This window comes from Magnolia sinica, chromosome 14, assembly GCF_029962835.1.
Source record: "Magnolia sinica isolate HGM2019 chromosome 14, MsV1, whole genome shotgun sequence".
Classification (NCBI taxonomy): Eukaryota; Viridiplantae; Streptophyta; class Magnoliopsida; order Magnoliales; family Magnoliaceae; genus Magnolia; species Magnolia sinica.
Genome location: NC_080586.1, coordinates 66721711 through 66749524, shown reverse-complemented (window position 1 = coordinate 66749524; position 27814 = coordinate 66721711). Strand labels below are relative to the sequence as shown.

At 37.8% G+C, this 27814-nt stretch overlaps 1 protein-coding gene across 3 annotated transcripts; it reads right to left on the bottom strand.

The window, feature by feature from the left end:
* Nucleotides 1-1468: 1468 nt before the first annotated feature.
* LOC131226046 (RAN GTPase-activating protein 1-like) lies at nucleotides 1469-27606 on the bottom strand. 3 transcript variants are annotated; one of them, XM_058221706.1, is made up of 4 exons: nucleotides 27404-27606; nucleotides 25714-25852; nucleotides 24749-24811; nucleotides 1469-3382 (listed from the first exon to the last, which is right to left on the bottom strand). In XM_058221706.1, exon 4 carries the CDS (start codon nucleotides 3367-3369, stop codon nucleotides 1735-1737), a length of 1635 nt encoding a protein of 544 aa, XP_058077689.1. In that variant the 5' UTR covers nucleotides 3370-3382; nucleotides 24749-24811; nucleotides 25714-25852; nucleotides 27404-27606; the 3' UTR covers nucleotides 1469-1734. The 3 variants fall into 3 exon arrangements, with proteins under 3 accessions (XP_058077689.1, XP_058077688.1, XP_058077690.1); XM_058221705.1 differs by having other exon boundaries at nucleotides 25714-25799; XM_058221707.1 differs by lacking the exon at nucleotides 25714-25852.
* Nucleotides 27607-27814: the final 208 nt, after the last annotated feature.

Here is a 27814-nt window from a genome sequence, read left to right as displayed (position 1 = left end):
GGCACGGACAATTCATTTTTATGGACTCACCTTGCCGTCAGTCATCTATAATGTACGGCCCACCTTTAACATGGATAGTTCATTGTGTGGGCCCCACCTATGATGGGGATTGCCCATCTTGTGGGGCCTCCTTTGATATGGACCATCCATTTCATAGATAGAGAAGTAGAAAAGCTAAAAGTTGAAAAAAAAAATACTCATGGAGATAAAAGTAACTTTCATCACATAAGTTGCTTTTAAAATATTTCTTACCAACCTAAGTTAAAAAGGTAACTTTTTAATTTACATGAGTTAAAAAAGTTACTTATTAAGTGGTATCGAAACGGGCCCTTAAAGAGGCGTGCTTGGTAGGCTTCTGAAAACTAAGTTCATCTCCTCTTAGTTAATCATCTCTAGTATATAAAACGCTTTTACTATGGACATTTTTGCCATCACACACTTATTGCCTTCACAACATTGCTTAAGAGGATGAATTCCCCGTAGAAATGTAGCTGCTTGACAAGGAACAGTTGAGATTTTGCCCGACTAAAAACTCACATGGGACACGCTTGGTGTGGCCCAACTAAGTTTTTTACAGGCTGATTTTCGTATCTTCTCTTCATCTTGTTCCGTTAAACCTAATTAACAGGTTTGATTAAAGATACACCATATGATGGTTCACATACAAATCCATGGCAGGCATCCCATTCCCACTGTTCCATGTGATATGGGCTATCTGAGTTGTGTATCTAGCTGATTTTTTTTACATCAAGAGTAGAACGTGGGCCCCACAGGCGGGTATTTTACACTGTACAAGTGTTGTAGAGGACTGACTGCGGCCGCTCTTTGCCTCTACATTTTCCCCCCTCCAAATCTCACCCGTCTCTCTTTATCACCTCAAGATACCACTAGCGATTTATGTATTAGAGATCATGGTCTCTAACACGATACATCTCAGTAACTAATAAATGTATTTGAGAAAATAATCAATATCTATTAGAAATTATGGTTAACTAAAATGGGGGGGACCCATTTTCAGGCGTCCACCAAAAAGGCCCTAAGAACCCAACACCCTTTAAAAAGGGCTTCGCAAGCCCACGGGTGTGTGGCTGACCTAACCCAAGATTCAGATCAGTTGCATATGTATGAAAAGACAATGAATGGTTCAAAAAGGTATTGGCAATGATCCACATTCATTATGTATAGCCCACCTAATGAGAAATCAGTCCGATTATTAGCCGAAATGACTGTGATGGGGCCACCTGATATATAGCTGGAGTGTCCCACAAGCATTTGTCAACATACAGAGGTGCCTGTGGCAGACCAAATGCCCTATGGAAGGACCAAGAGCCAGATTGATTCAAGAAAAGAAAGAAAGAAGAAATAAAAGTTCAATTTTTCAAAGGAAGAAGAAGAAAATCTAGTGCACCTTTCAAAGAAAAGAGAATCCAGTGCAGAGCACAACACAATCACCAATGCAAGCATGTCATGAACAAACGCTAAAACAAGTAAACTACTGATAAATCCGGCCTATCATAAAACCCTAAGCTACAACAAGCACACCATCCTATCTGTTTCTACTTAAAAGCTACAGCCGTTAGTGTTGCAAGGGTTGAATACATAGTCAAATGCAGATCCGTCAAATAACTAACCATGTTTTCCAAGATGCCCTAACCTAGAATGGTTAGACAACCAAAAAGAAAATGACTAACCCAGCTCATGTCATAATGGTGAGAAAACACCAGATGGAGCCTTCTACTCCTGGGCCACTTTGAGATCCTGAATCTTTGACTCCAATTCATTCTCTTCAGCGCCCTCCTCATCTGCTTCGGATTTTGCATCCTCGTCTTCCCCTTCAGGATCATTATCATCCAACGGCCCGAGGACATCGACCGATTTCTTACTAGCTTTCAGTATATCCTTCACTTCATCGATTCCTTCGTCAGATATGTAGTTCCCATTGATGTTCACCAAAACAAAATCTGGCTTACCTGCAACAGCCTGAACCAAGACCCTAGCACCCACCCTTCTAATGGAGTTCGCGCTGAAATCAACTTCCTTCAAATGGGCATGGCCCTCTTGCAATGCCTTGCTGATCACAATTGAACCCTGATCCTTCAGTTCGTTCTCGGACAAGTTCAACTTGGTGAGGAACTGCTTCGCTGCAATACACTCAGCTAATGCAGTTGCAGCTTCAACAGTGATGTCATTCCCAGCCATCTCCAAGACTTCAAGCCTTGGAGCAGATTCCTTGAGGGCATTGGCAAGCGCTATTGTGCCCGCATCTTCCAAATTCAAGTAGCTGAGGTAAGCTTCGGTAAGACCCACAAGTCCCGAAAGAGCTTTACTCAGAGCTAAGCCGGCATCAACACCAAACATGTTGTCACGCAGGTCAAGCTTCTTCAAATGTGTGCAAGAACCCAATGCATTGGCTAACGCAACACCTCCATCAGAGCCTACTCTTGTAGAAGAGCATCTGAAATCCTCCAAAGCTGGGGACCGTCCCACAACCTCGGAAATAGCAATGGCGCCTTCATCTCCTGTCATGTTATTGTGGAAATGAAGGACCTGAAGCTTCTCAGTAGATGGCACGAGCTCACAGACAGCCCGTGCAGCTTCCTCAGATATGCCATCATTGATCAGGTACAGTCTTTCCAAGCTTGTCTGAGACTTCAGAAGCGCACCAAATGCCCGGACGCCCTTCTCACCCAAGGCATTGTTTGACAGGTCGAGAGATTTCAATATGCAGCCTTCCAGGGCCAATGAGAATATGGTCATGACTTCAAGAGCCTCCGCCTCCGGTCTTCCAGCAATGAAATCAGAAAGGTCTACCTCTGCTAGCTGATCCCTAATGGATGCCAAGATAGGTTCTGCAACACGAGCGGCATTGATGCCAAAGCTCCTATTGCTGAAGCATATCTTAGTGTATAAGTTACCTGTTTCTGTTAGTGGCCTCAGCAGCTCCTTGGCCTCTTCTGCCTCAATAAAGGCCCTACGGCCCCCAGATATATCAAAAACATTTGTCTGGGGTACAGGAGCTTTACCAAACACTGGCACTTCTCCATCTTCCTTGAGTCTTGGGCCTCTTTTAAGCACTTCCAGCATGAGCTTGCTGGATTCCTTGGCGTACAGCTGCACTGCAGAACTTCCATCGCCGTCAGGCTCATTCTCATGGTGCTCGTTTGCAGCAGCAAAAGCAACATCTTCTATCTGTTTGGCATTCTCCTCAGCTTCTTCTTTGCTCAGGAGACCATACTTCCTGGAAAAAAGGGAAGGAGAGGAAAGGTTCTTCGTCATTCGCTCCACAAGCATCAGCCGTGTACTCTGGCTAGGAGGCCACAGCTTGATTGAAAAGGCCCGGTTCTGAAAAGTCTGGGTTGAGCTCTCCATGTCAGATAAAAACCTAGAAGACCACAGCAGGTGGCAAAAGTTAAAAGGGAAACATTATATCGTTACAACATTATCTCTGCTAAAATCTCAAACATATGAGAAATTAATAACAGCAGTGAAATTAAAGAAACAAGTGGAAATGAACAGAAGTCCTCTCCGAGAAATGAACAGACGCTCTCAGGTCAGGTTCAAGTCAGGTCCTATAGTATCCATGTCTATAGGACCTGGATCCGACTGATTTTAACCATCTCCTGGAACCAAACTACAACTGAATTTAAATCGTTAAAACAGTAAATGCAGTTTACTATCAGAACTAGATTGTAACTTCCAAATTGACATTCAAGATATACTAGCTTAGCTGCGTTTAGACGCACAAGTTAATCAAATTGCAGACATTCAGTTCAATCAAGAATAAATGAAAAAAGGTAGTTATGTTTCCTAGTATCACAATGAGGAAGTGGTCGTTTAAATGCAGTTGTGCTTCTTCCAACATCAAACTGGAAAATGACATAATTTCAATTTGTTGGCACCAGACTGTCCATAAGAATGCTAAGGAAACTACGATTTGGTTATTTCTGTTTTATCAGATTAGTAACTGCAATGCAATTCAAACACCATCCAAGCCCATACTAAAAATGAAAACTAAAAGTGAAAGCAACAATGAGGCTGATAAACTGATGCAGGGATGAACGTGATGAGGTCAATCACCGTCTTCCTCAGGGGGGATAACTATAAATGAGTCTACAACCCTTTAAATAGGGATACCAAGACTTGGAATAAGTTTAGGAATTAAACTATAACAAAAACTCCCTAAAATTCATAACTTAGCTAGTGTCCTATGTGGCTTAACCACGTTATTCTCCTAATTTTTCTAAACGCTTTTCATGTTGGGCGCAATTCCTAAAGCCCAACAGATGAAGAGTTATAATCAAACTAAAACTTACTGTTTATAGTAAAAACGGAATTAAACTTGGAATTTGACTGTCAACATGATGGAATCTCGCAAATTCGGCGTGGGCAACAAGGCATAGCCGGGTTGGTTGGCTAAAGTAGCTAAATCTTCATTTATACCTTTTCAACATTTAAATTGCCATCAAGCAAATCAGAAATTTTCAACACTAGAAATATCTAGTGTTGAAAATTTCTGATTTGCAGCTGTTGTGGTTGTGCATGCTGCTGCAGCTGCGGATCCTCTCTCTCTCCCCTCTTTAAACGAGAGGCTACGTGACTGTTTCACAGCCATGTTTTTTAAAAAAAATAATATCAATACTACAGTGGTATTTCATGCTTAGTGCACGCACTGTTTTGTGGGACCCACCTTGATGTACGTGTTGTATATCCATGTCATCCATCAATTTTTCCAGGTAGTTTTAGGGCATGATCCCTAGACAAGCAAAGCCAAATCTCAAGTGACCACATGGATTGAATTTCCACCGTTAAAAACTTCTTGGGGGCCACAGGTTTGCATCAAGCTGCTATTTGCGTAGTCCCTTTCATCCATGTCCATTGGACCTTATCAACACGTTGGCTGGCAAATAAACATTACATTGGACCTTGACAAGTTTTAATGGTGGGTGTTCTACGACCACCTTTTCATGTGGTATGGTCCACCTGAGATGTGCATCCGCTTCATTTTTTGGACCATGCCATAAAATGAGATGGCAAAACAGATGTACAGCATGGATATACAACACATACATTGAGGTGGGCCCTATGCTAACGGCCTCACCCACAGAGATTGCCTAGACGCAATCGCTACTGGACAGTGCTATCTGGGCCGCATCACGATGTATGGGTTTTATCCACGCCGCCCATCCATTTTGCCAGGTCATTTTTTGGCATGAACTAAAAAATGAGGCTGGTGGACCACATCACAGGAAACAGTGGTGATTGAATGCCAATCGTTAAAAACTTTTTGGGGGCCACAAAAGTTTTGGATCAAGCTGAGATTTGTGTTTTCCCTTCATCCAGGTCTGTATAACGTAATCAACAGGTTGGATGGCCAATAAAATATTACAATGGACCATAGGAAGTTTTTAATAGTGGACATTCAATCACAACTATTTCTTATTGTGTGGTCCATCTGAGATTTGAATCTGCCTCATTTTTTTAGACCATGCCTTAAAATGAGTTAGCAAAACAGATTGACGACGTGGATATACAACACATACAGCAAGGTGGGCTATGCTCTATTCGATACAGCTTTCTCACCAAAGAGTGCACCGTTACACTAACATAAACATGTTCAAAATCATAAATGAATCCATATTTGGAATATTTCAATTTTTCTGGATTTAATGAATTTTTTTTAGATTTTTTTTTGGGGCGTAACGGCCATTACTCCCCCGTATCAGCCGTTAAACCGTTAAACCATTACACTGTATCGGTAACGGTGGGCACCATTACGCCCCACCATTACCGCAACGGAACACCTTGTCTGTGAGATTTGGTTGACTGCTCATGAATTGTATACCGTTCGAAATAATATGGCTTGGATTTACAATATTTACCAGAAGATTGGGATTTTGAGATAGGGAACGTTCGGTTTCTGATTATTATGCTAATGGCCTGTTTGGGAGCGTGGATTTGAAACCCCCTGGATTCGGAACCCCCTAGATTTGAAATCCTCTTGTTGTGTTGGCACCCTAGATTGAGAATCAACTTTAATCCAAAAGTAGTTATTCATAGTATATTTGCAGTGGTTTGAATTTAATTACTAAATCAACTTTAATATCTCTAATTAGTGAACTTATGTAATTTTTGACACAATGGTTGTAATAAGCCCGCTGAAATATATACTTTGCCAAAAAATGATGAAATTCCAAGTCTCGGATGGGCCACAAGCACAAGATCACGTCTGAGTGACTAACCAACAATTTTTAACCGTTGATTTACATGGACAATGTTTGGACGGTGCTGATCATTGTATTAAAGTAATTATAGTGATGCAATTGATAATCTAATTATTTTAGGATATCATTAGTGGGCCATGTGTCCAATAGATTAATAGTCTTGTGATACACATGTTACACATGCAACTGTGGGAATGATTTTAGATGTAATCCAAGGTCTCACCTTGGATTTCAAACCCCCTGATCGAGGGGATTTGAAACCCCCAGTTACTTTATGTTGCCAAACAACACATGGGATTCGAAACCCCTCAAATCCCGGCAAATCCATGGTGCCAAACGACCCCTAAGATGTGTGGTTTGTGGCGGGAATTATCTTTCCTGAATGATCTCCACTTTGCTTGTACCATCAATGAAGAGGCGTATAAATGAATAATTGTGAAAAAGATAATATTTGAGTTGTTAGCAGGTCTTAGTTCCAACTTTGAACATGTGCAAGCTCATATTCTTGGTTCCCCTACTCTACCTTTTCTAAATAGTGCTTATGCTTTGCTCTTAAGAGATGAGAGGCGTTGTGTAGCGACGGGACCTACACTGGAAATCTACTCTTGGGACCAAGCTTAGAAATTTTGATGATGTCGGTACTGAAAGAGGCAGAGCTATAGGACAAGGAGGCCAAGATGCAGGCACGTGGTCGTGATGTTGGTTGTGGAGAAGATTGTTTGTGTACTCGTTATGGTCGATATCACCAATATTGTTGATTACAGCAGGATAGTTCATGTTAGACCACCTCAAGGTCGTTCTACTAATTCAACTACTACTTCTACTAATTCAACTACTACAAATCAACTCGTTGATATATTCACTAAGGCCCTTTCAAGTGAAGTTGGAAGACGCATTCAAGGCAAGCTAGGCATGATTTATATCCATGCCTCTGCTTGAGAGGGAATGTTATAGTATATATGGGCCTGCCATAGGCCCCTGGTTTGGGTTGTGAGCCTTTGGGCCCATTAGTTTCATCTTATTTCTTAGTTTTTTCCTGTTTCCAATTTTGCCCTTTTACTTGAGAGGTATTTTATGTAGTTTGCACATTTTGTTTGATAAATACAATAGGGTCGAACGTCCAACCCTACCAATCTTTCCTTTCTTTCAAAGCTTTCCTATTTACACAAATAAGTAAATACAGAAAACTAGCATTCAAGGATGGGATTTCCATAATCTAAATGAAATCTCAAATAATGCAGCTCCAAAAACTGGAATCCCTATTCTCTACACCTTGTTGACTAAAAGAGCACCCTATGTGTCAAGACAAAAAGAGTTCAAATCGGGCTTAACAAGGCCTTCCTGGATCGGATGTAATGAATGCAGTAGTTACCATTGTTGACAAATGGGATCGCATATGCGCATATGTGATCTATGCAACCCATGCATATATGCGATCACATATTCTATAATGCGACATCATGCCATCACATAATGTCCCAACGGTCAGAAATCCAACCGTGGGACTTTTTCTTTTCATTTTTAACATCTATTACCTCTCTCTCTCTCTCTCTCTCTCTCTCTCTCTCTCTCTCTCATCGAGTGTTTTAAATAGCGTGTAGTGTAGCGTTCGGCTCACTATAGCGTGTAGCATAATCTACACGATACTTTTATTTTTTTAAATTAAAATAATATAAAAATATGATAAATAATATAAATATTAAAAAAGAAAAAATATTAAAGAAAAAGGCATATGATGTTAAATAAATCACTAACAAAAGTACAAAAAGAAAAAAGAGATTATACAATCTCAAGTCCCAAGTAACATGACGAATAACATCCAACAAATATACATGCAACTAACAAGTAACACTAACAAGTAACAAGTAACAAGTAACACTAACAAGTAACAACTACTAATGTTGAGGAATGTGACACTTGTATTGTACTTACTTTTAACCCATGAGATTTTTATTTCTTTTCATAATTGCGACTTGTGATTAGACACTATTAATTAAAGTGGTTTGCTTAGGAAGTTGTTGATGTGATAATTATTTGATTTGGCTTATATATGTGGATTGGCTTTTGATAAATGATAACTAATAACCATGCTTATAATTGATAAAATGAATCATCTTTTAGGCATTTTTATATTTTTTCCCTTTTTTCACTATTTATTATATTTGTCCTATTTTTAAATTAAAAAATAGAAATATTGTGTAGCTTACACTACACGCTACGTATTTATGCTACATGCAAGTAACATGACGAATAACATCCAACAAATATACATGCAACTAACAAGTAACACTAACAAGTAACAAGTAACAAGTAACACTAACAAGTAACAACTACTAATTGAATAGTCAGTTGGTCTGAAACAAGTATCACTAACTAAAAGTACGGGCTAAAAAGCCAACTTTAGAAGTTAAGTAGAAAACCAAACACATAAGAGCTTAGTCAGTCAGTCCTAAAACTTTCCAGTGAAACAAAAAATTGTAAAAAAGGGACAACAACAACAACAACAAAAAAAAGAAAGAAAGAAAGAAAGAAAAAAGAAGAAGAAGAAGAAGAAGAAGGCAACCAAACAGTTAAAAAATGAGAATATATACATATATATATATATATATCAAAATCTAAGAGATATCAATCATTTTATCATTGAATTTAAAATAAATATAAATAATTGAGGTTAATAGCTGTAAACATACCTTTTGTTAGTGCTATAATATTTAAAGCACATTTTATACCTTGTTTGTCAAATTTCATCTTGTCAAAACATCTTAGCAAATGATTTTCAAGTTGGTTCAAGATCAAGGTTAAAGCCTAGCTCAAGTTGAAGATCAAGCTTAATCTACTAAAGTTCTAGTAGAAGATCAAGTTCTTTTGAGAAGTTCAAGTCTCTAATATACTTCAATTCTATGAAGTTCAGTCCATACAGGTATTATAAACCCTAGAAAGACCATAAGTTTAGGCGCTTTCAAAATATATTTAAAATTAGGTTTTTATACTTGTATTAGGTTAAGTTTCGACCAGCCTAAGAATTTCTCAACTAGTCCTAGTTCTATCCGAAGTGAAACAGAAATTTCGTTACTCCTTAGACCAGTCGAGTGGTCTCCTCAACCAGACGAAGGTCACTCTTCGACCAATCGAGCATTTCTCGACTCGAAGTCCAGTAACTAAAACCGTTCAGATTTTGGCATCCTCCGACCAATCGACCAGTCGAAGATCTGTTAAATCTTATCCTGCTCAAATCTGAAAATCCGTTGGAACAAAATCCAGTGCTTAGACCAGTCTAAGACTGCCTTAGGCGAGTCGAAGCAACAACTTTTTTGCCTATAAATTAAGGTTCTTTCTCAATCCGAAAATGCATTCGAGTCTACCAAAATCGTTCTGCAAGAGAGAGAGAGGAGCCTCAGTTATTGTCAAGCTATTGACCGGTAATTATAAATTATTTTTATAGCTTCTTTTGTTTAACTCCTTAATATCTAATTCTATCATTCTGATTCTAAAAAGAGATGGAATACTCTTCTTTTTAAGATTTAAAGGAATTAATACAAGTAGCCTTTGGTTTAAATGTAATTAAAATCAATAGAACCCTGGACCTTTTCTATCGGACTGAACATTGAACATTCTTCATTCAAGAAAAGCGGTTCTACGGCTACAAGCTTCTTCAACGGTGAAGATAAGTATACATTTACATTTTATATTTGATTTTTTTGAGATAGCTAGAAATCTCAGTGTTGGTTTTTCTGAGATACGCCAAAAAATCTCAGTAAGGGTTTATGTTTGTGATAGCCTAGTAAAATCACAATTGTATCAGGTTTTAAGGTGACCCTATGAAAACCTTATTCATAGTGAAAGCCAAAATTGCGTAGTTAGTAATTTTGGGAGTGGAATAGGTGTGGCTGTTAGAGAACAGTTGTTGACACACCAAACCACTATAATTCTTGGTGTTGTGGTGAATACTTTTATTATTTCTGTGGTGAATGGTTGTAATTTTTTTTATGCTAAAGTGGTGAATGTTTGTAACAGATAGTTTTATTTACTCTTGCTCAGTTTGGAATTTTGATTCTGATCACATTCGTGAAATAAGGTTGTCCAGCCTAAATTTGTTTGGGTGAAGGTTGTCCTACAAATTAGTTTGAATCAACGTTTCAATACTGGTGTAATTGAGATTTCTTATTTATTTACTTATTCAATTTTATTCGATCATTTGGCATAGTCCTATTCATTCTCTCTCTCTCTCTCTCTCTCTCTCTCTCTCTCTCAAGGACTTCTTAAGCTCTCCTTTTCAAGCGGTATCGGAGTGAGGTTGCTCATTTTTTTGGGATTAATTTCCTTGAGTTAAAGATCTAGAGCTTTATTATGGCAAATTTCGATAGTTTATCTATTACCAGGCCACCTCCTTTTGATGGCTCTAACTATTCATACTGGAAGGCTAAAATGAGGATTTTTCTAAAATCCTTAGATGAAAGTGTGTGGCAAACCACTGTGACTAAATGGAAATCTCTTATGACTGAAGTATTAGGCAGTGATAGAACTAAATCTATGAGAGAAACCACATTCTATTTATGGACTACAACTTAGAAAAGTGAAAGCAGTGCTAATGCTAAAGTCTTAAATGTCATAACTTGCGCTCTATCGTCTGATGAATTCAAAAGAATTATTTCATGCGATACAGCTAAGCAAGCATGGAATATTCTCGAAATGACACATGAAGGAACGTTTATAGTCAAGAAATCAAAAGTTCAAAACCTCACTACCAAATTTGAGGAAATTTGTATGGAAGAAAATGAAACTTTCATAGACTTCTATACGAAACTAAATGACATAGTAAATTCCATGTGGGGTCTAGGAGATGGAATCTCAGAAAGCAAGGTTTGCGCAAAGATACTGCGATCTCTTCCTGAGAGATTCAATTCTAAACTTACTGTCATTCAAGAATTGAGAGATACTGTTCTAATGAAGGTCGAAGAGTTAGTTGGCTCTCTACAAACACATGAGTTGAATTGTAAAGCTCCTAAAGCTAAGTCTATTGCTCTTAAATCTTCTAAATCTATTTCAAAAGAAAATAGTTCTAATTCTGATGTTGAAAATGAAGATGATATGACAATGTTAGCTAAAAAATTTTATAAAATTTTCAAAAACAAGAAAAGATCATATTTTCAAAAATCAACTGATAAAAGAAAAGGAAAATCTAATTCTTGAAAATCTAAAACCAAGGACAGTCAATGTTTCAACTGTCATGAATATAGGCATTTGGCTAATAAATGTCCTAAAATGAATAGGTCGAAAAGAAAGGGCATGATAACTACTTGGGATGAATCATCCGACTCTGAAAGCACTTCTGGGTCTGATGAATCAGAACAAGAAAATACAAATGCAAATGATGTGAAAGTTTTGCTATAGTCATAAGAGCTTTCATCACAAGTAGCTATCACGCCCTTTCTTTTTGACCTATTCCTTTTAGGACATTTATTAGCCAAATGCCCATATTCATGACAGTTGAAACATTTAACTGTCCTTGGTTTTAGATTTTCAATAATTAGATTTTCCTTTCCTTTCTTTTTTTTTTTTTAAGACACAGGGTATCCCCACCTCATTTTTGAAGTGAGACTAATCCCTGCGGATACACGCAATCACCCACAACCACGTGTATCGGGAGATTTTCCTTTTCTTTTATCAGTTGATTTTTGAAATTTTGATCTTTTCTTATTTTTGAAAATTCTATAAAATTTCTTAGCTAACATTGTCATATCATCTTCATTTTCAACATCAGAATTAAAATTATTTTCATTTGAAATAGATTTAGAAGATTTAAGAGCAATAGACTTAGCTTTAGGAGCTTTAAAATTCAACTAATGTGTTTGTAGAGAGCCAACTAACTCTTCCACCCTCATTAGAACAGTATCTCTCAATTCCTGAATGGCAGTAACTTTATAATTGAATCTCTCAGGAAGAGATCGCAGTATCTTTGCGCAAACCTTGCTTTCTGAGATTCCATCTCTTAGACCCCACATGGAATTTTACTATGTCATTTAGTTTCGTATAAAAGTTCATGAAAGTATCATTTTCTTTCATACAGATTTCCTCAAATTTGATAGTGAGGACTTGAACTTTTGATTTCTTGACTATATAAGTTCCTTCATGTGTCATTTCGAGAATATTCCATGCTTGCTTAGTTGTATCGCATGAAATAATTCTTTTGAATTCATCAAACAATATAGCGCAAGTTATGGCATTTAAGACTTTAGCATTAGCACTGCTTTCACTTTTCTGAGTTGCAATCCATAAATAGAATGCAGTTTCTCTCATAGATTTAGTTCTATCACTGCCTAATACTTCAGTCATAAGAGGTTTCCATTTAGTCACAGTGGTTTGCCACACGCTTTCATCTTTAGAAAAATTCTCATTTTGGCCTTCCAGTAAGAATAGTTACAGCCATCAAAAGGAGGTGGCCTGGTAATAGATAATCTATCGAAATTTGACATAACAAAGCTCTAGATCTTTAACTCAAGGAAATTGATCCCAAAAAAATGAGCAACCTTGCTCTGATACCACTTGAAAAGGAGAGCTTAAGAAGTCCTTGAAAAGGGGGTTTGAATAGGACTACGCCAAATGATCGAATAAAATGCTGAATAAGTAAATAAATAAGAAATCTCAATTGCACTAGTATTGAAACGTTGATTCAAACTGATTCGTAGGACCACCTTCACCCAAACAAGTTTAGGCAGGACAACCTTATTTCACGAATGTGATCAGAATCAAAATTTCAAACTGAGCAAGAGTAAATAAAACTATCTGTTACAAACATTCACCACTTTAGCATAAAAGAAATTACAACCATTCACCACAAAAATAATAAAAGCATTCACCACAACACCAAGAATTATAGTGGTTCGGTGTGTCAACAACTGTTTTCAAACAGTCACACCTACTCCACTCCCAAAATTACTAACCACGCAATTTTGGCTTTCACTATGAATAGGGTTTTCACAGGGTCGCCTTAAAACCTGATACAGTTGTGATTTTACTAGGCTATCACAAACACAAACCCTCACTGAGATTTTCTGGCTTATCTTAAAAAAACCAACACTAAGATTTTCTAGCTATCTCAGAAAAATCAAATATAAAATGTAAATGTATACTTGTCTTCACCGTAGAAGATGCTTGTAGCAGTAGAACTGCTTTTTCTTGAATGACGAATGTTCAATGTTCAGTCCGATAGAAAAAGTTCAGGGTTCTATTGATTTTAATTAAATTTAAACCAAAGGCTACTTGTATTAATTCCTTTAAATCTCAAAAAGAAGAGTATTTCATCTCTTTTTAAAATCAGAATGATAGAATTAGATATTAAGGAATTAAACAAAAGAAGCTATAAAATTGATTTATAATTACCGGTCAATAGCTTGACAATAACTGAGGCTCCTCTCTCTCTCTCTCTCTCTCTCTCTCTCTTGTAGAAGGATTTTGATAAACCTGAATGCATTTTCGAATTGAGAAAGAACCTCAATTTATCAACAAAGAAGTTGTTGCTTCGACTCGTCTAAGCACCGGATTTTGTTCCAACGGATTTTCATATTTGAGCGGGATAAGATTTAATAGATCTTCGACTGGTCGAAGGCCCTGGTCAAAGGTGGTCTTCAATTGATCAAGGATGTCAAAATCTAAACGGTTTTAGTTGCTAGACTATGAGTCGAGAAACGCTCGACTAGTCGAAGAGTGATCTTTGACTGGTCGAGGAGACCACTCGACTAGTCGAAGGAGTAACAAAATTTTTGTTTCACTTCGGCTAGAACTAGGACTAGTCGAGAAATTCTTAGGCTAGTCGAGCCAAAACTTAGACTGGTCGAAACTCAACCTAATACAAGCATAAAAACCCAATTTTAAATATATTTTGAAAGCGCCTAAACCTAAGGTCTTTCTAGGGTTTATAATACCTATATGGATTGAACTTCATAGAATAGAAGTATATTAGACACTTGAACTTCTCAAAAGAGCTTGAACTTCTACTAGAACTTTAGTAGATCGAGTTTGATCTTCAACTTGAGATAGGTTTGAACCTTAATCTTGAACCAACTTGAAGATCATTTGCTAAGATGTTTTGATAAGACGAAATTTGACAAACAAGGTATAAAATGTGTTTTAAACATTATAGCACTTACAATTAGGACTTCTTAAGCTTGCCTTTTCACCTTTAATCTCTTTAAAATCAAGCAGAAATCACAAATTAAGTCATACACACATTGGATTTTTCACGGAGAAAGTCTTGCAAAAAGTAATGAGAAACCATCATCATCGATGTTAGATTATCAATCAGATGATGCGTATCTTACAATGGATGGACTTGTTAATAATGCATTTAGAAAACTTTGAGAACATGTTGATACTCTTATGGATGATCTTAGAAGGAATGAAGATTGTCATGAAGACCTTGATGCAGAAAGATAAGGCTTTATTTGATGATGCAAGACAATCTTTGTACCCTTCTTGCCATAGAGAATTCACAAAATTATTGATTACTGTCAAGTTGTATAGTTTAAAGGCACGTAATGGTTTTTCAGATAACAGCTTTAATGATCTTCTTCAATTGGTTAAGAAGTTGTTACCAGTAGGAAACACGTTGCTATGGAGCACATATCAAGCTAAAAAGATAATCAACTCATTGTGAATGATTTATGAGACTATACATGTATGTTCGAATAATTGTATTTTTTATTGAAAATAGTACAAAGACAAAATTGTCCAATATGTCATACATCGAGATGGAAGTAAGATTACTTGGCAGGAAAAAAAAAGGTGTTATTGTTCCATTGAAAGTTTTAAGATATTTTCCTTTGACATGAAGGCTACAAAGGCTATACGGGTTAACATTTAATGTTAAATATAATTTTAATATTATCCCATATACCTTTTGCTAAGAATATTAATAAGTAATCATTTTTTAAACTTTATTTTGTAGTGTGTTATGGATAGCGGATCAAATGAATTGGCATTCTCAACCAAAAGAATATTGTAGTGTTATGCGGCATCCATTTAATTCATCAACTTAGATGGTAATAAATACTAAGTGGCCAAGTTTTGTTGAGAAATATCGTAATGTGCGTTTAGGGCTTGTGACTAATAGATTTAACCCATTTGGACATCTCAAAGTGTCTACAGTTGTTGGTCGCTCGTTATAGTGTCCTATAATCTCCCTCATTTGATGTGTATGAAAAGAGAAGCGGTTTCTGGGCTTAGGATCAATATGTCCAAAACGAAGATCTTGGGTGTTAATGTCCTTTCCTCCTCTCTTCATATCAATGCTAACATTCTTGTTTGTCAGGTTCCCGCATTCCCAACCTCCTTCATTGGTCTTCCTCTCTCTGTGGGGCGGCTGCCGATAACCATGTGGGACAAGATTACTAGCAAGTTTCACAAGCTCCTCGCTACCTGGAAATGTCGATACTTATCTATGGGTGGTCGCCTTACGCTCATCAAAGCGGCTCTGTCTAGCCTTCCCTTATATTTCATGTCTCTCTTCAAATGTCCTAGCAAGGTGCTTAAGGCTATTGATAAAGCCAGAAGAGATTTTCTGTGGTGCGGCATCGAAAATAAAAAGAAGTTTCACTTGCAAGACTGGAACGACATCTGTAAGGGCTTCAAGGAAGGAGGGGCTAATGTAAAAAACCTGAAAATGATGAACTTTGCGCTGCTTGGGAAATGGGTTTGGAGATTCGCTACAGGGAAGGCGGCTCTGTGGGCTAGGAAAATCAAAGGAAAGTATGGCTCTTCTCAAGGTGATTGGTGGCCTAAAGAAGCCCCCCTTTATAAAGTCTCCCATATTTGGAAAGGGGTTCTCAAGCAAAAAAATAATGTCATTCGACACACTTCGTTCGAGCTGGGCGATGGCACTTCTATTCGATTTTGGGAAAATCTATGGCTTCGAGATCAGCCCTTCAAAGTCCAATTTCCGCAAATCTACCGTCTCCTACGAAAGACTCCCCTATCATCAACTGCTACAATGCTTTCGATGGTCGCATTGTCTGGGACATCAAAACTTTCAGAAATCTGAACGATTGCGAGACTTTGGAGTACGAAGCTCTTCTGGACTGCCTCCTGCGATCGGTTCCCCTTTCTAATCAGCAAGATGGTCCCATTTGGAGGCTGGAGAAGTCAGGCAAATTCTCCGTGAAATCGCTATACACTGCCTCCTGTTCTGAGAATCCCCACGTTCAAGTCGCGGCTCCATTCATATGGAAGTTTCAAGTCCCACCTAAGTTTATCTGTGCTTGGTTAGCTAGCCGCAATAGAATACTCACAGTGGATAATCTCGTTAAGAGAGGTTTGCAGATAGTTAATGTCTCTGCTGCATGAGCGATGCTGAATCGGTCGATCATTTACTCGTCCACTGCCCTTTCATGTCTAAAATTCAAGCAGACTTCTGTCAGCATTTTTCGATTACTTGGTGTGCTCCTCTGTCAGCGGGCAGTTTGCTATCCAGTTGGAAAGGGCAGAAAGTAGGGAAGGTCAAAACGATAATTTGACGTATGGCCATCATCGCCATTTGGTGGGCTATTTGGGAGGACAGAAACAATTGCTGCTTCAACAATGTCTACTCTTCTGCCTTCGTGGTTGGAACCATGGCTAAAAAGTTGGTGATTGAATGGGCTTCTAATGTAACTTCTTTTATTTCTTTTGATTCATCTTTTCTAAGTTGTTAGGGGCGGCTTGCCATCTCGGCAGCTTTTTTTCTTTTTTCCCGTTTTGTTGTTCTTTATTTTTTTCCTCCTTCTGTAGTTCCCGTTCTCCTTTTAATGAAGTTGCTTTTTTTAAAAAAAAATATTAACAATATTGATAACAAGTACGAAATGACCGAGTAAGGACATTAATGTTTACATACAACCATTGATTGATGAGTTGAAGGATTTGTGGCTTAATGGAGTGTCAACATATGATTCTCATTCAAAGACAATTTTTAATTTGAAAGCTATATTAATGTGGGGAATTCATAATTTTCCTGCATATGGGAATTTATAAGAATGTGTTACACATAATATGCTTGCCCTGTTTGTGTGGAGGGAACCATTGTTGAATGGCTTAAGAGAGGGAAGAAGTACTCCTATTAGGTCCACCGAAGATTTCTTCCTAATAATCATGTTTTTAGGACTCAAAAAGTGCATTCAATAATAAAGCAGAAGAATGAAGACCTTCTCCTCAGTTAAGTGGTTCAGAGGTCGAAGCGAATGTAATCGGTATTCAGAATGATATCGGTAAATCGAAGGGGAATAAACAAAAAAGTTATGGTGATGAGTCGACTGGGAATATAACCGCCTGATATAAAAGATTGATTTTATTCAACCTGCCATATTGGAATGTGATTTTCTTAACTTGTTACTAACTTTCGTATACATGTATGTCAGTGAATAAAAACGTAGTCCATCATAATTGTGTTTTGATAGTTGTCAATTTGCCATAACCTGGATGTAATGCATGTTGCAAAGAATGTTAGTGACCATCTTTTGTCGACGATTTTATAAGTCAAAGATAAAACTAAGGATGGTACAAGTGCACGCGAAGATTTGAAAACAATGAACATAATGAAAGAATTATGGTTGCAAGAAGCAGATGGCAGAACTATTAAACCAAAGGCACCATTTACTTTAAGTCGCAAAGAGAAAGAATTGTTCTGTCAAACATGGCACGACTTGAAGGTTCCAATAGAGCATAGTTCCAAATTTAAACATCTTGTGAATTTACAAACTCTCAAGATTAAGGAACTAAAATCACATGATTATCACGTCATTATGTGTCAGTTGCTACAACGTGCTTTCTCATAGCATAAGACGTTACAAACTGCTATTCAGCACATCTGCTGCTTCTTTAATGTCCTATGCTCGAAGACGATAAGTGCAGATAATAGCATTGTCATCAAACAGCGTCTTGTTGTGGCAATGTGTGTTCTAGAGAAATTTTTCCATCCTTCATTCTTTGTTATTAGCGTTCACCTTCTGGTATATCTAGCTGAAGAAGCATTAGCAGGTGGTCCAGTTAGAATTCTGTGGATGTATCCTTTTAAACAGTAAATATTTAACGTTGCGGTCTAGTGTTGCTTTCAACACTGTTAAGTTGAAAAGCTTCAAAGTTATGGTGGAAGCAATAGGTCAATTTAGACCTATGCTTAAGCCTCCTTCATATCACAAAGGGAGGGAAACATGCCTCAAAATAAAGGTTGGTTTTATAAAAAGTTTCATAGCCAAATATAAAGAATCGTGGGAAACCTATGGTTATACTCTTATAGTCAATGGATGGACCAATAAATATTTTCCATTCTTAACTTTCCAATAAATATCTACCAACCTCATCATCAGATAAGGAAATAAACCTAATTTTTGGGTTATAAGACATAATTTGAACAATTTAATTATAATTACTTATATGCCATGTGTGCAATTCTTAAAAATAATTTACTAGTTGTGTTTTCATCCATGTCTTCAATGATTTATAAATTAAATAAATTGATTTTGAATATAGTTGCATCACTTTTGTCAGACAACACATAGGTTAGGACCCTATACAAAGGAAACTTATGTGCATTTATTTTGTGGTCTTTTGATTTCTAAGTGTATAATGGTGTCTTTTTTAACATCCCTTAAACTTTTATTGAAAATTTGAACCAATTTCCCAATGTTTCCCAAAAACAACGAAACATTACACGATACACCCAACATTTCCCCTGTGAAACCTAATATGTTTTTGTATCCCAAGGGTGTGATACATCCGTCAATACCAATACTAAAAACATTGCACAAGGGATCTATGGCTAAACCCAAGGCCCCATCCTTTATTAGTCACACCATACTTCTCAACCACTACTTTGTGCCACAAAGCTTTACTGCCCCAACTGTCACTGCCATTTATTAAGAATGTTGTTATTTTTCTCTCTAATATTACCTGGAGGCCAACACTCCACTTCTTTCACCTTTTAAATTTCCTCCCATTTCACCAAGTGGAACCTCTTTTATTCTGAAGAATCTCCCCATAAAAATAATCTATGAATCATTTCATTTCTAGTTGCCACCTGGCCCACCTTTACTAGGATTTTGAACAAAGAAAGTATTTTAGGAGGTTCGCCGTGGTGGATTTTATAAGGTTATGCCCCCCTCTCCCTTCCAGATTCTAGACACGGGATCTACAGCCAAACCCAGGGTTCGCCACAAAGCTTTCCTTTCCAAATCACCACCACCAGTTACTAAAAAGGCTAGTCTTTCTAATCTTACCAAGAGGTCAACACCCTCCATTTCCTTCACCTTTTATTCCTCCCTCTTCACCATGTGGACCCTTTTTTGTTCCAATGTATCTCCCCCATAAAAACTGTACATGAAAATTTACAATTCTAGTTGCATCCTAGCCCACCTCTACTGGGATTTTGAACAAAGAAAAGAAGTATAAGGGTTATCCCCCCACTTCCTTCACCTTTTATTCATCCCTCTTCTGATGTAGGACAATTAACCACTTGCTCTAAAAGCTCGAACTGTTAGAGTATGGCGAATTAATCCCTTTATCTCATAGCCCAAGCCCCACATCTCATAGGTTAGGACTTCGGCCGAACTCCCCTCGTGGGCCCCAAATCATATGGGTACTGCTTCACATGGGCCGCCCACCCCGAGTATATCCCCACATCCCACAGGCTACCCCACTCGAGCCCGGTGCGAAATGCGCATTAATCACCCACGGTGAGGAGTCTCGAACACAAGATTTCCCCCGTGTGCCTCGCCCACCCCGAGTATGCCCCTGCATCCAACAGGCGACCCCACTCGAGCCCAGTGTGAAAATGCCCCTGCATTAATCACCCCCGGTGAGGAGTTTCGAACACGAGATCTCCCGTTCTAATACCAATTTGATGTAGGACAATTAACCACTTGCTCTAAAAGCTCGAACTGTTAGAGTATGACGAATTAATCTCTTTATCTCATAGCCCAGGCCCCACATCTCATGGGTTAGGACCTCGGCCGAACCCCCTTTGTGGGCCCCAAATCACATGGGCTGCCCACCCCGAGAGTGTCCCCGCATCCCACGGGCTACCCAACTCGAGCCCGGTGTGAAATGCGCATTACTCACCCCTGGTAAGGAGTCTCGAACACGAGACCTCCCCCGTGGGCCCCAAATCGCATGGGTCACCCACCCAGAGTGTGCCCCTGCATCCAACAGGAGACCCCACTCGAGCCCAGTGTGAAAATGCCCCTGCATTATCTTCACCATGTGGACCCTTTTTGTTCTGATGTATCTCCCATCAAAACTGTCCATGAATATTTACAATTCTAGTTGCCACCTAGCCCACCTCTACTGGGATTTTGAACAAAGAAGGGAAGTATAAGGGTTATCCCCCGAAAAGGACAAGTAATCAACCTGATCCATTTGTTCCCTATACATGTGAGGTTTACTTCTTTTTGCCTTTTTTTACTTTTTTACTATTAAGCTGACCAAAAGTAGTTTGGTCATCTCATGTCTCATTGTAATATTTTTTATAGGGGCATCAAGTCCTATTGAAGAATACAAAATTTGATCCCTTTCACCTCAAAATCTTCCTTTAGTCTCTTCTTCTTTTTTCATTACAAATGTAAGCAACCAACTAGACCACTGGAATGAACCCAAAGTGGATAGATTACCTAGCCCGACAAAGTCTAGGCCACATTAGTGTCACTCGAACCCAACCCATTTACTGATTGGAATTGGAATTAACTCCAGAGCCCAAATCATTTAGGGGCCTGCAATTAAGTCCTGACCCTGCAAATAACATTAACAAACGAACTCGAACCGAAGTCAACCCTGGCCCCAATAGAAAATGTTGATAAACCTTGACCCTAGCCATTGCCCTGACCCTGGCTGCGCCCATTTACTAATCAGCTCCAAAATTCAGACCTAGGCCCAATCATGGCCTTAAGCTCTGTCCCAAGCGTTCATCAAGCTTGAACCCTATCAAATTGGGCCCTAAAGCCTAGCAAGCTATTTTCAGCCATACCACTAGAAGCTTGGTAACTCAAAAAGGAACAGCCAGCACTTTTTGAAGGGCGACTGCAAATCCTATTATCTAGTCTTGAAATTTTAATTTTCAATATTGATCCCACATTGATGGAACAACCAGCACTTTTTAAAGGGCTACTGCAAATCCTATAATCTAGCCTTGAAATTTTAATTTTCAATATTGATCCCACATAGACGATAACCATTCAATCAACATTGACACCACATAACAAGTCCATTTTCATATAATCTAGTGAAGTGCCTCAATGACAAGGGAAGGTGCTTGCATTATTCTCACCCTGCACAAAGAGCACTGTCTTTACTCATCTTAGAAATATTAGAACTCATTTGATGGTAGCTCCCTTGGAAACTCGAGGCCTTCGCGTGCACGTGTGTAAATTGGGGGAGAAATGATGTGGGGATGATGAGAGCTCTCTGTGGGGCACTCAAGACCTTTAAGATCAAAGACTACATTGAAGCTAAAGTAATGGCACTTCACATAGGCTTGCAACTTTTTTCTTCTTTTGCCAAGGCCATTGATTGTAGAAGGATATTTATCATTTGACTAGACTACATGTCTTGCAAAGGGAGATTTGGTGACTCGATTCCCTTCTAGCAGTAGAAAGATCTGAAGCATCATTTGTATTCATGTAGACACCCTACCTCGTGGGGGGGTCTATAGCATTTGTTTCAATCCTACCACCAGTGATCTAGTGGTTGATCTTGCATTTGCTTGGATTTCTTCAAGAATTGAGCTTAGGAGCCCCTCACCTTGGACCCAACTTCCTATAGACCCCATAGAACCCTCAAAAGCCTACCGAATAAGTGTCAAGTGGTTCAAATCCAACCTTACCTAGGTCTAGGTTGCACATCATTCTGATTTTTGGCTTCGCTAGGGCACGAAAATCCAATTTAAGCACCCTGGTGAGCTCAACTTTTTTCTATATACATGATTTCGCGAAGCGAAAATCCCATTTACGCGATTTCGATAAACCCTGTTCCCTAAACTCTAGACCTTCAAACTCCAATTGCTCCAACTCCCCCAACCTAATTCTTAAAATTCCTCATAACATTGCGAAATCCATCTAGTGATCCATACATCAAGCCCAAAATCAGCCCAATCTGATCTCTAAACTTCGACATACAACTGAATTACCAAAAGGAGTGGGGAAGACCAACTGGACTGAGATCTCAGAAAATTGCTTACCTCAAACCAAAATCACTAGTCTATCAAGTTTCCTTCCAACAAGCCAAAGATCCCCAAAAACCAACAACTGAGTGCCAAGATCTTATCAAAATACTAACGAGTGGGTCTGCATATTGAGGACAATTCAAAAATGACATTAATGTCCTTGCATGAAAATCAAAAAACCCAAATTCCTTTTTCTTTGACCCAATCTTAACAAAATTGCACCTAGGCACCTTAATCAGAACAAACCTAACATTTTTTATAAAAATTAAAAACTAAAATTAAAAAAAAAAAAAAAAAAACCTAACCCTTATTTATGACATGACTAATCCTCTACCCTTAAGAAACCATAGGATTTTAACGTTTCAACAAATCCCATCCTTTCAAACCTGAACCTTTAGGAGATCTCCCAAAAGCTTACTCTCATATTAATTATCCTTCCTAGCACCTCAATTTATCCTCCTACACTCTTGAAGGTCGCCTCCACCTTTTGTATTTTTAGAACACCTTCCTCTAGAGGGAGAATTCTCTTGATGTCTTGTCCTATCTAAGGTGCCTAGCACATTCCAATAAGATTTTGGACAAACCAAAACCCTTGACACGAGCAGGGCAAGCATATTGTACATGTGTAACGCATCCTGATAAATTCTCATATGCAAGAAAATCATGAATTCCCCACATTAATATAGCTTTCAAATTAAAATTTGTCTTTGAATAAGAATCATACGTTGATACTCTATTAAGCTACAAATCCTTCAACTCGTTAATCAGCGGTTGTAGGTAAACATTAATGTCCGATCATTTCATACTTGTTATCAATACTGTTAACATTGAAAATTCTCTTTTCATATACATCAAAGGGGGAGATTATAGGACACTATAGTGACAGGCCAACAACTGTAAACACTATTGAGATGTCCAAATGGGTTAAATCTATCAGTCGCAAACACTAAATGCACATTGCGACATTCATCAACAAAACTTGGCCACTTGGTATTTATTACCATCCAACTTGATGAATCAGATGGATGCCGCATAACACCACTGTATTCTTTCGATTGGGAATACCGAGTCATTTGATCCGCTATCCATAGCACACTACAAAATAAAGTTTAAAAAAATATGATTATTTATTAATTTTCTTAGCCAAAGATATATAGGATAATATTAAAATTATATTTAACATTAATGTTAACATGTATAGCCTCTGTAGCCTTGGTGCCAGAGAAAAATATCTCAAAACCTTCAATGGAACTCCACCCTTTTTTGCCAAATAATTTGACCTTCATATCGATGTATGACATATTGGACAATTTTGTTTATATCTGTACTATTTCCAATAAAGAATACAATCATTTGAACATGCATGTATAGTCTCATAACTTATTCCCAATGAGTTGATCATCTTTTTAGCTTGATATGTGCTCCCTGACAACGTGTTTCCTACTGGTAACTTCTTAACCATTTGAAGAAGAGCATTAAAACTATTATCCGACCAACCATTACGAGCCTTTAAACTATACAACTCGACAGTAACCAATAATTTTGTGAGTTCTCTAGTGCAAGAAGAGTACAAAGACTGTCTTGCATCATTGAATAAACCCTTATATCTTTATACATCAAAGTCTTCATGATAATCTTCAGTACTTCTAAGATCATTCATAAGAGTATGAGCATGTTCTCCAATTTTTCTAAATGCATCATTAACAAGTTCATCCATTCTAGGATATACATCATCAAATTGATCATCAAACATCATTATGATGGTTTCTCTTTACTTTTCGCAAGACTTTCTCGGTGAAAAATCCAATGTGTATGACTTATCAATACCGTTAATGAGCAAATGCTCATGAACCTCTCCAAAAGTGAACATCCCACTCCAATTTCACACACGTACACGAATAATGATCAAATCTACTACCGTTGTTCTTTGTAAAGTCAATAAAATGCACTAGTCCATCCAAATATTCTGGACTTAACCTACGTTTGTTCATCCATGCTTTGTTACTTAATGACGACATTCTGTAACAAATGAGATAATCAAGTCAATTCACGATTAAAAATGCATTTAACCATTTCCGCGAGTAGAATCAAAGTCAATGTTGTGAGTTCTCTCAATCACAAGTACCATTCATTATCCAACTAATTATTAACAACATTTATAAAAATAAAAGATATCTAACCAACTTTATATAACAACTTCCAACTTAACCTACTGGGAACCATCATGCACCGTAATATCTTACGACGGAGCGGGTTCGGTGGAGTTACAAGTTGGAATTCTACGAAAGAATATAAATAAAGCAATAGAAATATAAATTAAGCAAGACTGTAGGTAGGCACACAACTATACCTGATTCAGCAGGTTGTTATCTGCAATAGGAGAAGTGGACTTTTAACGAATAGGATTATATTCCTGAAACAAAACAAGCACTATCTTTCAATTCAAGCCATATTGAAACAAAACAAGTATGTGGTTCATTTGATTAAAGAGGCATTTAGCATTCTAAAGAAGCATTTGACGAACCACATAATCCATTGCATTATCAGAATCCATGTTGTATATTTGAAACAGGTTAACCTCTTTGCTGATGAACTTTTTGTACCACATTGATCTAATGGCCCTCACCTTGGATGGACAATTCCCCAAAAGGCTCCATGGTTGGAGATTCTAGCCATAAAATCTTTGGCTTCTCTCCCATTGAACATGGATTGCTGGTCCACTTCTCTTATCTTTCTCTTTGTAGGACAACTGTCTTGATGGTGTCATCTTTCCATTTTGGGAGGATTGTTGGGTTATGTTCCATCCACGTTTGGGGCCAAGGGTGCATGGACGGGGTTGTCCATGGATGCTACTAGTTTGCATTTGGATGAAGGGGCCCACCTAATAATTGGATCAGCCTAATTTTTTGTTTGTCTGGTCATCATGGTGGGTTGCACCCATAGGAATTGATGGATGTCCTACACACTGCATGAACCCTAGAATGCTCAACTCCACCATTATTTAGAAAGAAAAGGTAGACATGGGCATTTTGGTTGATTCAGCCACCATAAGGCATGTTCTAATACCTTTTACAAAGTTTGAGCAAATAGGGAAATATCCCTATTTGCATAGCAAGAAAGGGGTAGAATAAATATATCTCAACAAGAACCACTTAGACAAATCAACATAAAGAACAAAAATAGATTTTTAAAAAAAGTTGTTGATTTACTACAGTTCAATGAAGCAAGGACATTGAATTGAAAATCTCTAAAAGAAAATACATTCAAAGATTCATCCTGCAACCATCTTCCATAAAAAGAGATGAGATTACGGACCATATCTCATATTTGCAGCTTTCTATGTTTGTTGTTGATTGTAATCATTCTGGCTCCAAATTCAACGCCAAAGGTTAAGTCATGCACTGGTTGGAACCACTTGTCAGTGAATTGTAGTAGAAGGCATGATTTTCCCACTCTTATGAAATAGAAAATGAAACGCAACAGTGTCAAGCCAAACGGTAAAACTTGGATGTAACTTTCCTCTTGCACAAGGTTAATTGCATAAAGAAAAAAAAGTTCAACCCCATAAAATCAAGAGAAATATAATTACAAAAGAGATAACCGTGACAAAACAGAATAGAATCATCTGATCATATCATATTTTGCAAATGTGTTCGAAAAGTGCAATAATAGGTGGATAAAAAAGAAAGCAAGAAACAAAAGACTATAATAATGAGCCGAGTATCTTTGCTTGTTCAATTGGAAAGAAGGAAATAATAAACTTATCAACAAGCAAGCACTGGAAGAAACAAAAAAAAAAAAAAAAAAACTTGTCTTAAGACTTGAGCACATGGGTTAAAGTGAGAACTGAGCATGAGGAGTCAAGAAAGCTTTGGCATTAATAAAACCAGTGATAATAATTGGTGGAAAACGATTCATATCACTTACCCCAAATACCTAGCTTAATAGAAGTCCTAATCAAACAAGGGGCAAAATTCTAGAAACGATACCAGCAACAAACTATTCAGTCAAAAAAATGCATTTTTTTCGTGAAAGGTAAAAAGAATTGGAGAACATAAGTTCCTGTATTTAAAAAAGAGAAGAGAAAAAAAAAACAAAATATATGGAATTCTCTTATGTATTTTGTTGACATTCTACAGCCCTAAAGATTCCATTGGATCTTTAACCAATTTAACTTGCACAGTAATTACAAACTTGGAAAACCTACCAAGGCTTCCATAGGGGTTGGAAAACACCTGTTTAGATCCCAACATTGCATTAAAATTCAACACATATACAATGCAAACTTCCATATAATTAATGCAAAAAAAAAAAAAAAACTTAAAACACATCACGGCCTTGAAGTAAGATATCATGCTTAGATCTCACAGCTATGCCAATTCAATAAATATCCAATAAAATTACTCATTCAGATAAAAAAAAAAAAAAACAGAGGAAAACCTACTAATGTTTCCACACTAAAAACACGCTTACATTCATAAACTTCCTTCAAATTCCAAGATTGCAGAAAATTCAACGAATACCAAGAAAATTCTCCCCAAAATTTAAAACAAAAAAAAAAAAAAAAAAAAAAAAAATTGAATTAAAAACAATGCCAGATTCATAACATTGCCAAAAATTAAAATCCATCAACATAGACCAGTCATTTATTACATGAAAAGCCATTCAATCCCATCAATTAGAAAACCCACAAAAAACTCATCAATTATCTTCATGATAAAAACCCAATCCCAAATGCATATACTGCAACTCCATCCAATTCAATGAATGAGAACAATGCAGAAAAAAATATTCAAAAATAATAATAAAAATACCGATTAAAAAAAAATTGACCAGTATCTCCGATGATTATATACTTGAAAAGGTAGGCGTAAGATTCAGACCTCCTAAAATAGAGAGATGGAAAGAGATTTGCAGATATGAAAAAACAGAGCTCTTTCGAAAGGAAGAAAACAGGAGAACGGAAAGGGTTTGATTATTATATATTAGAGAGAGAGAGGGTTACGGTGCCGGAATCACGGTGATGGGAGAAGGGATCTCGACAGCGTGGGCTGTGAAACAGGGGCGGCGGCGGAAGGGCGGGAAAAGTTGCAATCACCGGCGACCTTGACAGTGAGAGAGAGAGAGAGAGAGACGTTCGCACACGAGACGAGCGGCTGCTGAGAGAGAGAAAGAAATGAGGCCCCGCGGCGGTTAGGGTTCTTTTTGTGTTTTACAGTGTAGTGGTGGATGCTCCTGTATTGTACTTTGGTTTAGTATTTCGAGTAATGTGCCAACCGATTAGGGTTTCCGACTCAAGTGGGTCCCACCATTGTGTCTATATTAAATCCACTCCGACCACAAGATGTGTCAACTCATTTCAGACCTAGGTCCCGAAACATCACTCCCATTCGTGTTTCAGGTTTATCACACGATT